At 37.8% G+C, this 14,779-nt stretch overlaps 1 protein-coding gene across 4 annotated transcripts; it reads left to right on the top strand.

Annotated features, from left to right (window-relative positions):
• The first annotated feature begins 2,119 nt into the window (after positions 1–2,119).
• tpd52 (tumor protein D52) lies at positions 2,120–14,324 on the top strand. Of its 4 annotated transcripts, XM_028460837.1 has the most exons (7): positions 2,120–2,274; positions 10,426–10,541; positions 10,869–11,017; positions 11,126–11,227; positions 11,714–11,755; positions 12,927–12,963; positions 13,624–14,324. In XM_028460837.1, the coding sequence occupies exons 1-7, from the start codon at positions 2,256–2,258 to the stop codon at positions 13,732–13,734; spliced, it is 576 nt and encodes a 191-aa protein (XP_028316638.1). In that variant the 5' UTR covers positions 2,120–2,255; the 3' UTR covers positions 13,735–14,324. The 4 variants fall into 4 exon arrangements, with proteins under 4 accessions (XP_028316638.1, XP_028316639.1, XP_028316640.1 ...); XM_028460838.1 differs by lacking the exon at positions 11,714–11,755; XM_028460840.1 differs by lacking the exons at positions 2,120–2,274; positions 11,714–11,755; positions 12,927–12,963; positions 13,624–14,324 and adding exons at positions 7,810–8,614; positions 10,201–10,221 and having other exon boundaries at positions 10,437–10,541; positions 11,126–11,231.
• The last annotated feature ends 455 nt before the right edge of the window (positions 14,325–14,779 follow it).

Raw genomic sequence — 14,779 nt, 5'->3', positions numbered from 1 at the left:
GACATAATAATACACATACCATACATCCATAACAAGATTTTAATATATTATTTGTTAATGTTAATTTTGTATATCAATAGTTCCTTGTAGATATGTTTATTATGTGTTTATATTCAGAAATAAAACTGTACTTTGAATATTTATGCAAATGATTAGGTTTATTTTCAATATTCTTTTTCGTTTTCTATTACTGGAATAGAATGCAATACAGTAAACATTTATTTATTTCCATAGGGTAAATTCACAAGTTGCAGCAGCAACACCATAGAATAGCAAACAGTAAGAACACAAGTAAAGATGAATGAAATAAGCCTGATGTACATGTCACTGACAAGTTAGTAGTCATTCTACTATTTGTGTACATACCACATGACTGTTTAAAAGATAAGTGTATCAAAAAATGTTCTGTGCTCCTGAAATTTGGCATAAAACTGCCCTGGGAGCACACAACAAGGAGCATCTGGCCTCCATGCTGCAAGGTCAATAACAAAGACAACTACACATAGAAAAAAAAAAAAAAACAAGGGAGTCCAAGTTCTCCCAATTTTCCACACAATCCCAGAATAAATGTAAATAAAGTTTTAAAAATACAAAAATTAAAGAAAAAGTTTTAAATGTATTATTATTATTATTATTATTATTATTATTATTATTATTATTATTATTATTATTATTATCATCACACCTTGTTAACTATCAGATCTGAGGATTTGGGGTCATTTTCACCTTCTTTATTTAAGAGTGGGTTAAATGTTGTGAATTAGAAAAGGGAAAAAAAATAGTTTATGCTAAAATCTATTTGTATTTTTTTATAATGGATGCAAAAAATGTTGCCTATATATCAATAAAGTTGTTTGTTTTAGTTTTTTAATACAAGGATTTAAAACAAATTATTTCTTTAAAAAATCATACCTATTGTAAGCTTTATAAGTTTTTGCATTCCAGCCTGCATCAGGAAGACTGAGCTTTTATTTGACACAGTGATCAGTTATTGGTTCATTCAGTAAAAAGCTCTCAGACCCAGCAGGTGGCACTCTCTCATGAGAGAATGTCTATGTATCTAAAATGTGATGCTTGGCATAGCTGGGTGTGTGATTACAGTGCAGTGCAGTTAAAGGCTTTACACATACTGTGTAAACATGAGTGAGACTTAGTTCCGTTTTTGATGACAGCACAGTAAGCAGGGATACATTGCCAAAGTGTTGCAAAAGCAACAAAGCCAGTTTGTGTCTGCTCACTTCTGTAGCTAATACAAATACCTGGTCATCAACATAACTCTAAAAATGAACTTTGGCCTACTGACACATTTTCATGATTTATTATATCTATTTTTTTAATCTCCTAATACAAATACATGCTCATCACCATAACTCTAAAAAAAAAAAATTCCTTATTTTTAATTGTCTTTTCAAATCTGTTATCTCAATAAGTCAATGTATAAAACTACTAATAATTCCGGACATAATTTATTTTCAACCAATAAATCAGGCATTGTAAATTGGTGTAGCAATATTTCAAATACATTAAAAATAAATTTCCTTTTTTGCAAACATAAAAAGATAAAACATATATAATACAAATCTAGAAGTAATGATTAACATTTCAAATAATTATTTATGAAATAAAATTCTAAACTAGCATCCAAATATACTTTACATTCACATCTTGCATCCATAGGCATTAAAGTAAATGTACTATAAAAAACAAAAAAACTTTTCAATGAAAAAAAACAACACTTTTTTTTTTCTTTGATTGAAAATATTTATTTTGTGATTTATTAAGTGATTTTTAAAAAAATTATTATTGAAAAGTGTTTTTTTGTTTTGTTTGTTTCTTCTTTTATTAAAAAAAAAACTATTTCCATGTGCTTTTCAGACCTAAAGTCGTCAAATGAATCGTTCGTCACTAAATGATGAGTATTGACAGAACAAAATATAAAGTAATTATACGTTTTTAACTAAATAAATTATATAGATTTAAACACAAACCTACATGGTTGGTTTTGAAGAGCAAATAACCAATATTGGTTATAAAAAATAACTTATAATCAGTTTAATTTGTTTCTGACAGCGTTTTACCTGATCCACGTGCTCGCGTGTGTTTACACTGCTACGTGCTGACGTCACAGGAAGCCCCCGCCCCGCACGGCTGGCTGCCTGGCAACAGAACGAGGTGGAGAAAGGGAAGGTTTGAAGCGGACGAGTAACCTGCCATCTGTGGACATTGAAGCAGCAGAAACCACGTTCATTCACACGATGGAGGATGCACAGAGAGGTACTATAACATTTACTTAAGTCTTTTGTAACTCCATGTGTATGGCGGACCTTATCCTAACTGTTTTTGTTCTTTATAAAAAAAGTTTGGAAACTTTCACAAACATGCGCCGTCCGTTGGTACTGAACATATGCTACTTCTCAGATGTGAAATAAGTCCGTCGGCTACCTTTTTTGAAAGAAAACGACACAAATAACTCATGTTCAATTTTTGTAACAATTATTTAGACGTGTATTTTTATTCATGTTACGTTGCGTTTTAGCAGTTACTCTTCTTACTGCAGTTTGAGCTGCAAACGTTGAACTTCTCCTTTTGTCTAGATTTAAAGCTTAGATTAAGTCAGACCGATGAGGGTTTGTGCAAAAACAACAGACGTGTTGTTGACTATGAATTTGCACTTGAACAAATAGGTTCTACTCGTTTGACTGCTTATGAACTCACTTCTGTTAATATTTCCTCTAAGTTTGTTTTAGTCAACAGACAATATCTAAATTAAATTATTATTATTTATTTTTTTTTGTGTGTGAGTGTGCTTTTTGTGGTTTCTGCTCACTGGTTAAATTTGAAAGAAACAGGCTGCTAATAATGCATATTACAGTGGATGTATACTCACATACACCTGTTACTTTCTGCTCAGTTGACAGAGCATGGCACAGGTATGCAGTGAATGCATCTTACCATACCTGTCATTCCTGCTTCCTCTCTTGCCCTGCACTTCCATACCTCTGTACGACCTTTAATTATTAATTTTCAAGTATACAAAAATATTAATAACGTATAAATAGTACAGCTGTGTTGTTTCATGTCCTCACTAAGATATATTCTATCTAAGCCTTGTCAAATGTTGTGTTAAGTTTATTTATTTGTTTCCCTCAAGGAAGTTTTTTTAAACAGAAGGTCAGGCGACATCATTTCCTGTACAACCTGATGTTTTTTCTCACTTAAACTTTAAGGAAATTGAATATCCAACATTGTGTGCCTACTAGGGGTGGGACGATCTACAAAGTACACAAGGCTATATATATGGTACTGGGCTCACAATAAAGATGCAAAACTATATTTTTTAGAAAGGGGAAAAAAACAAACTACAACAACAAGTTGCAGTTTTGAAAAGTAACCATGCTTTTATTTCACTAACTCTGGGCATATGACCTTTTCAACTGAATATTAAAAAAACACATTTTCCTATTTAAAGTGCAAAAACTCTGCAAATAGAATGCAAAACATTTTAAACATCACACTACAACATTTTACACAGCCCAGATATAAGATATAGTTATTTTCTGTCAAATTTGTTCATATCTTGATTTAAATACGATCCTCCCACAATCGGCCTTTTTCTTATTTGTTCTCCTTATTGTTAGCACTTGATTGGTTTCACCTGTTGCATTATAGTGGGTTCATATACAAGATATTTCATGCTATTTGTAACACATTTTTTGTTATTTTTTTGTAAGTGAAGAAGTAACACACTTCCAAGTTTTCAGAAAATGAATTAAGTGTCACAAGGACTTTCCAAATGTAAATTTTGAATTTTTGTCACTTGACTTAGAATATTATTCCCATTGTAATTATCAATTAAGTTACATTTTCATTAATTGTGTTAGTTGGATTATCATATCATATTTTACCTTGTGTGTAATGTGAGCATTTGGTCACTGTTTTAGAATGAAATTATAGACATTTAGAAGGTTATAACTAAGGTGTTTTTTTTAGGACTTTGTTCCTAATGATTCCATGAATAACTAACTTCCTTTACTTCCTTGTAGTTAAATATAGGTTGTTTGATGTTTTGTCGTGCCTGTGCGTTGATTTGTACTAGTTAAATGTAGTTCTGTGAAGATGTCTGTGTTTTTGAGTACATATTTAAGTAGAAAACTTTTTATTTGGTCTAACTGCTGTAAAACAGTTACTGTATTTACATGGTTCACTTTAGTCAAAGAAGGCCCAGGCAGGTTTTTCTACTCTGTTGTCGCTCTAGGTTGATGTCTAGGCTAATTTTTGACACAGTTTACTTTGTATGTTGACTGTGTTGTGGTCTGTCTTTTTGTCAGGGACTTCTAGTTTTGACTGTCTGCATTGATTTTCAGTTTATTTGGATAATTAAAATTGATCACTTGCTATTGCAACACCTTTTTTTTTCTAATTAGATTTTTCTCAAGGAAACACTGTGCTTTTAAATGTCAATGAAAGTCACTCACAGTGTATTAGATGCATTGCACGGTCCAAAACGTTGCTCACTCACTCACTCATTGGCTTTCTGATCCGCTTACTACTTTACTGGGTCTGCTGGTGCCTATCTCCAGTTGTCATCAAGTGCTAGGCGGGGTTACACCCTGGACAAATAGCAACATTAGTGCAAAGGGATTGATACTGAATTACATATTTGTCTTTACTACCTTCAAATATAAAGTTTTTAATGAATTAATTGTGCCATGCTGTAATCAGTTTCAGGAATATATATATTTTTTCTGTAGTTCTCAACCTCTCACTAATGCTGATCCCTCTCCCCCCTGACACACAGATCCCTCTAGTCTGTGTGGCCTTTGGGTGTAAGTGAATATCTCCCTGTGAAGTAGAGCTTGAGAAAATGTGATTTGATCTCTTTCATAGAACTGGGAAGAAAACCTCAGCTTTCTATTTTTTCAAGTCCCATCAATGACACACGCCTTAAACATTTGCCTTAACATTGGTTAGGTAGATCAGATTCAGTTCTACAATACCACAATGCAGTATAATATGTTTTGTATGAGTTTATGCATATAAATGCATGCTTTTGGAAATAAGTATTATTAAACCAGCTTTCCCTGCAAGTGTTTTTTTTATAGTTATAAGTTATACTCCATTTATCCATCAGCCTTCTGCCGCTTATCCATAGTTGGTTCAAGCCCAGACTTCCCTCTCCCTGGGGTCTCCTTTTTGAGGGACGAGCCCTGAACGCCTCCCATATGATTGAGCTTCTCACCCTATCTCTAAGGGAGAGCCCAGCCACCCTACGGAGGAAATTTAATTCTGCCGCTTGTACCCACGATCTTGTTCTTTCAGTCATGACACAAAGTTTATGACCATAGGTGAGGATAGGAACTAAGATTGACCAGTAAATCACTCAGCTTCTTCTTCACCACGACAGATCGGTGCAGACACTGCATCACTGCAGACGCTGCACCAATCCACCTGTCGATCTCTTGCTCTATCCTTCCCTCACTCATGAACAAGACCCCAAGGTACTTGAACTCCTCCACTTGGGGCAAGATCTCATCCCCAACCCAGAGAAGGCACTCCACCTTTTTCCGGTCGAGAACCATAGACTCGGATTTGGAGGTGCTGATTCTCATCCTGTCCACTTCACATTCGACTGCAAATCGATTCATTGAGAGCTGGTCATGGAGCCAACAGGACCACATCATTCGCAAGAAGCAGTGACCCAGTCCTGCTACCAAACTGGACCCCCTCAAAGCCCTGGCAGCATCTAGAAATTATGTTTATTAAAGTTGTGAACAGAAGAGTGACAAACGGCAGTCCTGGCGGCATCCAACCCTCACTGGAAAGGAGTTTGACTTATCAGGAGGTCCGATACCCCATATTCCCGGAAGACCCACAGGAATCTGCGAGAGACACAGTCAAATGCTTTCTCCAAGTCCACAAAACCCTGGTTGGGTGAACTCCCATGCACCCTCAATGACCATGCTCAGGGTGTAGTGTAGAGCTGGTCCACAGTTCCGCGACCAGTACGAAAAGCACATTGATTTTCCTGGATCCGGACCCTCCTCTCTAGTATCCCTGAATAAACCTTACTATTCATATAATTTGTAAATAAAGAATTGAAGTGTGAGCTGATAAAGTCCAGCTCATTATGTTAGTGTGGCGGTTTTGTCAACACATTCAGTTCAAGTCTAAAGTTTAGGTGCAAAGTATATGTAACCAGGTTTTTCTACAACATTGTTTATGTGCTTTAGTTGAGCTGCAGCTGTTTCTAAATGTGGAACCTGTACAGTATTTCCTCTTTCTGTGGTCAACTCTACACCTCCCTCAGGTTTTGCCCATGATGCACATCTCATGTGAACATTGCTGGTCCAAGTTGGTGCATCCACTACATTTACTGTCTCATGATTCTTGTTTTAAGCCAATCATGTGACAGAGTATGCCTCCAATGAAGTCTTAACTGATCTCATGCTGTGCTTTATTAACCACTTTAAAATGACTGTTCCTGTTTACAGTCACAGCAGGGCCGCTTTCTAGACTCTCTTTTGATTCACATTAATGCATGAAAAATATGAACTCAAGTAAACTCTGAAGTTTTTTGGATCAGCTTGGGTAAACTTGTTGATTTCTTTTTAACTAGTGTCACATGAATAAATCCAGTGTCCCACAAATCAGAGGTTCCACAGATTAGAAGTCATGAGTCATGATGACTTTCTGCCCAAGATCAGTATCACAAGCTTCCAAGTTTCTGATGTGCTTTCACTTTCACAGCTTTATAAAAGAAGAAAGGTCAGCAATCTGAAGAGGGGGTCAGATATCTTCTTCTCCTGTTTGTTTGCGACTCCACATCCCACAATGCAATGCACGAAAATGACAACAAGCGAGTGTTTACTGTAGAGATGAAAACAAACTTTCAAGAGGCAATTTCACACTTTCACATCTTTTTATTTATTTATTTTTCGAGCAAATCTTTCATTGATCTATGAGGCAATGATGCAAACACTATGATTTTATTGAAATCTAAGTTATTGAAGAATTTCTCATTACCAAAAGGCTTAAATTATACAATAGAACTCTAGCATGTTCTTTTGCATGTTCAAACACTTCTGTATAAAATGGATGTCTTTTATTTACAATCCATAAAATTATTAATTTTTTTGCCTGTGGTAAATTTTACTGCTACAATAGTAAGAAAACTTGCAATGATTAGGCTTTGTTAAAATATCATTTTGAATACTTTAATTACTTCCAGAGTAAAAATATGTGTAAATAGGGCTGGACGATATGGAAAAAAACTTTTCAAAATGGCGATATACGAGATAAATCTCAAATACTCAATACAGTCTTACCAGAAAGGCACATTTATTAACAAACAGCTGCACAATATGTGCTACTTTTGGCTTTTTCTCCTCTAAGGGACAGCATGTGTGAGTGAGTTCTGTAGTGTAGCTTGTTTAGGGGAAGGCCTGTGTTAGGACACACTCAACAATCCATCTAACTGTGCTTTTAATGCTGTAAGACGCAAAAGCAGCGACTCCTAAAATGAGTATTTTAATACAAAATAAGCATAAAATACAAAAATATCCATAAAAGGCGATATTGTCATTTTCTATATCGCCAAAGTAGAAGACTCGATATATCTTGAATCTCGATATATTGCCCAGGCCTTTGTGCAAAAAGTGTTTTGTGCTTTAAATGAACAAAACACTATAAATATTTTTTCCTCCTGACCTTTCGATAACAAATGTAGCTTCTTAAATGCTCACACATGCACCCTCATGCATGTACACACAATGTGCACTACAGCCTCTGGCAGCCTCTCCTTTCCTTTTTCTTTATCTGACTAGCATTACTGCTGCTGCAAGATGGATGGGCCACGCTGGATTATGGCTTGGCTGTAATCTGGGACACTGCAGATTATGCTTTTCATTTAATGCGCCCACACATACACACACACACAGATCACATGACCCACCCACACAAATGGGAGCTCTCTTATTCCCTCCTCAGATGACAGGCGTGATAAGGGAGAGTCAGGGAGGGTAGAAATTGGCAGAAACTCGAGGATATAGAAACATGCAGTATTTGTGCAGCGCGAGCTAGGCTAACCGAGGCTAGCATCTGAAAACACGCCACCATTGCACAAACTGAGATTTAAAAGGATGGACTGAGAGTTGACCTTTGGGAGCAGAGGAAGCAGGAGGGTGTGCGACTGTGCGTGTGGCTGCAGGTAACTTATTGATAGACACGCACACAGCGATAGAAGAGCTCCAGTGTCTTGACTACGCTGTGAAACACTTCACAACAGTTTGTGCTAAAAAAAAAAAGACAAGCTTAAACCTTTCCCCTGTGCCCCTCTCCATCCCATTCAACACAAGCTATACCAGCATTCTGTAAACAGGGAGACTCCGAGTTAGCCAACACAAGGCTGGATCACGTGCAAACAATCAGGACTTTGCTTAGGTAATGCAGGCGGAGGCAGAAAACAGCTCGTAGCCACTCTGACCGATGACACTCGGTGTAAAACATGGAGCCTCTGGAGGAGTACCATTCTCCATTTGACTTTGAGCAAGGAGTGAACGCCAGCTACCTTTTCCTGTCCCCAGCCTACAGCGACACCCCACCCAGCTCCCCAGCTGTCAGACCCCGAGGTAATCACATGGAACAGAGGAGGAGCTGTGATTGTGTGTTTGCACTGGATGAAACAAGGCGTTAGTCCATTGGAATGGGGGCGATTTGGGTGAGCGCAATTGGAGGGGGAGGAGTTAAGTGGTAATTATGACAAAACCTTCTTGCTGATGTTTTTTATTTCTCTAAATGACCAAATTATAAGATTTTATACTTTGTAGGGCCAGATATGTCCACACTGAATAAACAGTGTATGTGGTTACTATTTACACATTTTATTGTAAGAACAGTACATACAAATTGTAAGTATTGGTCCTTGTTTTAAGTTGATTTGAAGTTTCTATTGCATTGTCGGACTGGTGCGTTGAACTTGGAAATGACCAATGATCATTATTAACGGTAGATAATGATGATGACATGTGCAAAGGGTGGTTTTCCAAACCGCTAATTGTAAATACACTTCTTTTTCCCAGATTGTAGCATATAGCTAGGCGATATGGACCAAAACTCATTTCTCGATATTTTTTCTCAAAATAGTCACATAGAAATCTTGATAATTTGAATTCAAATAAAGTCTTACCAGAAAGACAATTATGGGTTAAATTTGCTGAAGGAAAATGGCATATAATCACATTTATTAATAAAGAGTTGCAAAATAAATATGGGCCACTTTTGGATTTTTCTCCTATAAGGAACAGCATGTGTGATATAAAATATATCGATATAGGCAATATAGTCATTTTCAATAGAGAATTTGGTACATCTTGAATCTCGATATATTGCCCAGCCCTATTATCACAGCAATCATTTATACTGATGTATCAACCAGTTTCAACAGCTTTATGCAGTTTTGAGCAAAGTGTCATTTTTAAAAATAGTTTTAAATCATAATAGAAAAAATACACAATTAAATATTGTTTAAACTTTAACAACTCACCTGTGTTTTACAAACAATATTACCTTTTCTCACTAGCAGCTGTATAGTTAGGCAGACGTTAATTAATCCCTCGTTGGTGTCTGGCACGTTCTTTGAAACTCTGCAAACTACAGCACTTTTTAAATTATTCTACATTCACCAGTTCAGGTGGTCACATGACAGCCTGTGAAGAGGAAATGAGCTGAAGCAGAGGAGAAGAACTTGCATGGCTGCATGCAGCGATCCCTTACAGAATAGTTAATATATTTCATATCTGAGGGAAACTACTGTCTTTTGACGCAAAAATCAAGATTTTTTTAGAGCTCAAATGTACTTCTGAGAAGGAAATGTTGACTTTTAGTGTCTGCTCCACAATTATGTCTTTGTAAGCCTTTGTCAGCTCCAAATATCGTTCCCTGTTCCTAAACACGCCTCATTACTGTGCAAAATAATTAGTGACTGATCTCCACTCGTTTTACCCTGTTTTGTTATTAAAATACGACCCACTTTAGCTCAGCTCGTGCTATTCTCATTTTTTACATGACAATGAAGTATATACATCATTTGTCCAGGTAAAATATATTTGTTATTATTGAAGAATAAAGTTGTTGTTTTTTTTCCACAAATTTCTAAAACGTTCCAATGGAATAAGAATTTCTGAAGCATATTTAAAGGTTCAGTTGTTGTTTTGTGGCCTATTAGTAGCAAAATGATTAAAACAGAAGATAAATGTTAGCTGTGCAGCCTAACAACATCCTACACACACCACGTGTTATTAATGCACTGCTTCAACAGTATCAAACACAAGGTGAATGTTGGCAAAGTAGTGATGTTTGGCTTCTCCTCAATACAATCCTGAGGAACCAACAGGTGCACACCTCACATGCTGACTTTCTATCACCCAGGTTTCCAGGAGAATCAGGACTCAGTCCCTGAGATGGGAGAAGACGCCGTCACATCCGTTGGTTCCTCCAACCTCACGGAGGAGGAGTGTCAGGAGTTGCAAGAGGAGATGGCCAAGGTTGGTAGAGAGTAGGAGATTAAAGGTCAGGAGTTAATGCAGTAATCATGGAGGATACTTTTCTGATAACATTTGCATTTCAATCTCAATACAGTTTCATATTCATGTGTTTATCCTTTTTCCCCATCGATTTCCTTTACCTTGATTGGATTTGTTCTAACTCCAAGTTGGAAAAATCGAGGACTGTTGATGTTTGATGAAAAGCGTAAATAGTAGAGTTAAACAGACTAACAAAATGTAAACAAAGTTACCAGTACAGTTTCAGTTGAGAACAGCTGATACATATATGACAGATAAGAGTGGGTTATGACATGTTTGTGTGTTCAGGTTGAAGATGAGATCCAGACTCTGACCCAGGTGCTGGAAACCAAGGAGAAGCATCTGGCCGACCTGAAGAGGAAGCTGGGCGTGACTCCTCTGCGTGAGCTGAAACAGAACTTCACTAAAACCTGGCAGGACGTCACCAGCACCTTAGCGTACGTGCTAATAATTTAATCCTCACGCAGCCATGCTCAGACACCATTATTTCCTGATCCACTCTTCCTGCCTGACTAGATCTCTGTGAATGTTCTCGTCCCTTTCAGTTATAAGAGGACTTCTGAGACTCTGTCTCAGGCAGGTCTGAAGGCCTCTGCAGCCTTTGCCAATATGGGATCAGTCATCACTCGGAAGTTTGAGGATGTGAAGTAAGTAAGGCTGAATTATCAAATCCTCCCGCTGTCTTTTATTTTGAAATACTCTCACACCTCTACTGTGAAGTCTTCAGAATGGATCTTTTTCAAATGATTCATCCAGTTTCTTCCCCCCACCTCCTAATCTGTCTTCTTGCTCTTCGTTGTCCTTCTCTCAGGATTACTGAGCAGCAAACAAGATTATTAGACCCCAGATGAACTGAGTCCATAGTGTGGGGGTGTTATGGGATCATTAGGGGCTGGGTGTGCGTACTTGTGCCTGTTTGATGAGAACTTTTCATAGATAAAACGCAGGATTAGCACATTCTCACTGTTACAACACTCGATTGATCATAGCGGGATCAAGTAGGATTTGCGGGGCTTGTGCGCTAATTTTCTTTGCATACAGTATGTCTGTCATTGTGCTGCATCTCCTCTTTCTGTATAGCACTCACTGTCACCACTAATGGCCCCTCTCTTTTCTATAATGCTGTCGGACAGCAATCACTCTTTACCACACTCTGCTAGCATGCCAGCCATGAGGTAAGGAGATCTGAGTCGCTGATGTAAATGTGATCAATGTAAGAAAAAAAGAAAAGCGACACAATGTTCTTCTGTTCAAGTACAATCAGGGAGTTTGTACTGTGTATGGAATCCTCAGGTTCTGAGTTTGTTTGGTGAGAAACACATAAAGCTAACACTCATGTCACCTTATCAGCCTTCAGGGACGCTTCAGCGTCAATAATCTCCCTTTGCCAGACGGCTGTTTCTTCAAGCTTTCCCCAGTCCAACGGAAATCATGTCGTAAACACTGATAAAAACACACAGTGGGCTCCCATTACTGACCATCCACAAAAACGCTCCAACTGTTAGATTTTAGTACAGGAATGAATAACTACACATTAATCCAGACACTACGGGTTACACTGCAAGGCATCGTTTGTAAGTCAGTTATTTTCTTACTCATCAGCATTATGATCGACCATACACAGGATGTCATTCATGTAAGAATGTATTTATGAAACCAAATTTAGCATACATTAAATTCATTTTTTTTTTTCCTAATTTTTTTTTTTTGCATTTGCAAGTGACATTCTTAAGATGTTTTAATTTTTTTTCTGACATAGTTTATTTGTTCAGTGTTAAAAGTTTTAAAACAATGGTCAGGATCTTGAATTTGACACAATTTTGTTTTTTTTTAGGAATGTGTAAGAAAAACTGAACGTTTTTATTTGAACTTACAATCATACCCTAAACAACATTAAATACTGCCTACTGCCATCTATTGGAATACTCATGATTGTTTTATGAACTTGTAAACAGCGATAATTGCAGCAAAAACACATTTTTGGACTGATTAAATAAGATGAGACATTTATACACAAATATTCACAGCACAGGTTGAAGAATACTGCTTTCCAAACTGTAGAAAACTAGTTTTGCTTTTATGCTAGGCTACCAAAATAATCTTCAAGTCTGATTTCTACTCATTGACTGCAGTAATGTTTTTATTTCTCACTATCAAACAACGTCTGTGTTGCTGTCACAAAGCAAACAGTCCAGAGCTCTTCTTCTCTTCCTGGTGTATTTACTGGTGATTGATGTGCATGTGCTAGTCCGTCGTCCTTGTTTTTGTCCGTGCGTGACAAAGTGAGACACTGTTGGTCTGCATCTTGTTGTCCATCATTCTTTTCTGCCTTTTCACTTGGAACAGGAACGCTCCTGGATTCAAATCGTTGGACACGCTGAAGGTAAGACGATAATAGAACACACTACTGTACTTTAAACACAACCCAGGGTTCGTACGAGCGAGCGCCACTGGCGTGAGTAAATACTTAGACATTGTATAAACAAGAAATAACATTTTATTCAAAGACGCTCCTTTCAAATTGAAATGAGGTAATATGTGGGACCCGCAGTAATATTGTTAATAATGCACACAGGCAACATTGGGGGCATCTAAGTAGCTGCAGGGGTCCTCGGTTATTGCGCGTTCAGAGAGTCTTCATATCGTAGTCATCAACTCACGCACAGAGAGGAAGCATTTGGCCACCATTGATTTTTGTTGGTGGTCCGTGGAGTCTGGCAGTTTCACGTGTCAGGTTGGTGCTCAATGGAAAAACAGTATCAGGTCCCGAAAGCGAGGGCCGTAAAGAGCCGATACCGCTAATGGAAACATGCCATTAAATAGACGGTGCAGCTGACATACAGTATGTGTTTCTCGGTTATGCAGATGAAAAAGAGTTATTACTATAACTGTACTGATTAAAAAGGAAAAAAGTACAGAAGAGCCCCCCTACGCTGGTTGAATCCCACCGTAGGGGATCAAAATCACACAGTAATAGACCGCTACGCCCAACAGTACTGGCGAGAACCCTGCAAACTGTGATGTTCTCCTCCCTCTGCTTCAGACCAAGATGAATCCCTCTGCGAGCCTTGAAGAAGAGGACGGTCCTCCCGGTGCTGAGAATCTGCTGAGTCAGTCTGTGGACATGCCCACCCAGGAGACCCCAATGAACTGAGTCCCAGCCCTGTTTAGGCCTTTATCTGTTGTGCCAGCGTCTCCCTTTATTGAACACAGTTTACTTACCACAGCCTCTCCTCCTGACACGCGTACGCACGTCTTTAGTGACACAGAAGCTGAACGTGTGTCTGTGGAGGGAAACCTTTAGTTTTAGAAACCTGCTTTAGTTTCTCTTTTTTTCTATCGCACTTTATTCCTGTCTTTGTTTACTTTGCAGAAGATTCCTGATTTTCTCCAATGTCTTCCTTTCTCTTTTTTTTCCCCCCAAATCAAATTGTTTATATTATAGGCAAATAATTTACATAAATATTTAGACTGTATTTGTATTTGAATCAGGCAGTTGATGGTTCAGATCTTTGATAGAAAGTGAACATTAGATAAACACTACATGTTTGCATGGAAGCTATGGTTACCTTTAGGATGCTTACTTACATTTAAAACTCAGTCTCTCACATTGTTTAAGGTTGATCTGTCGTACAGTAATGTTCCAGTAGCTCAGCGTTCTCTGATTTAACAACACTCACACCTGTTGGTGACTGGATGGAGAGAAAAGCAGAGAAATGGAAATAAAAAGTGCTGTTGAAGGAACCAGACTGAGCGTGGTGTTTATAGAAAGGAGGAGGATCGTTTCTCAGATATGAACCACTGTGATGGTGGGAAGATGGACAGAAGGAGAAATCGAAATAGAAACAGGTGCAGTACCATCTGTGAACAGAAGAGGGCAGCCACGAACAAGCACTGCTGTGAGAGAGGAGGTGAGAAAAGCAGCTTGTCAACAACTGATGAAAACAGCAAGAAGGGCCATGTTGTGCAGTTTGCATGTTCTCCTCTGTTGACTGAGGTGAGCTAAGAGGGACACACAGTGAATGCTGAGATGATTATTAAAGTTTTGTTTTTAGAGGTAGAGATGAAAAAATAGAGGTATCTTCACTTTTATTGCCTGTGTTTAGAGTTAATGAAATGGTCCCTTGTTGCCAAGACAACAGCTATCAAAATCTATAACCTTAAGGATTCCCCAGGGTTCTGAGTCATTATTAGCCGTT

The sequence above is a fragment of the Gouania willdenowi genome, chromosome 11, assembly GCF_900634775.1.
Source record: "Gouania willdenowi chromosome 11, fGouWil2.1, whole genome shotgun sequence".
NCBI lineage: Eukaryota > Metazoa > Chordata > Actinopteri > Blenniiformes > Gobiesocidae > Gouania > Gouania willdenowi.
This window is presented reverse-complemented; position numbering and strand designations above follow the sequence as displayed.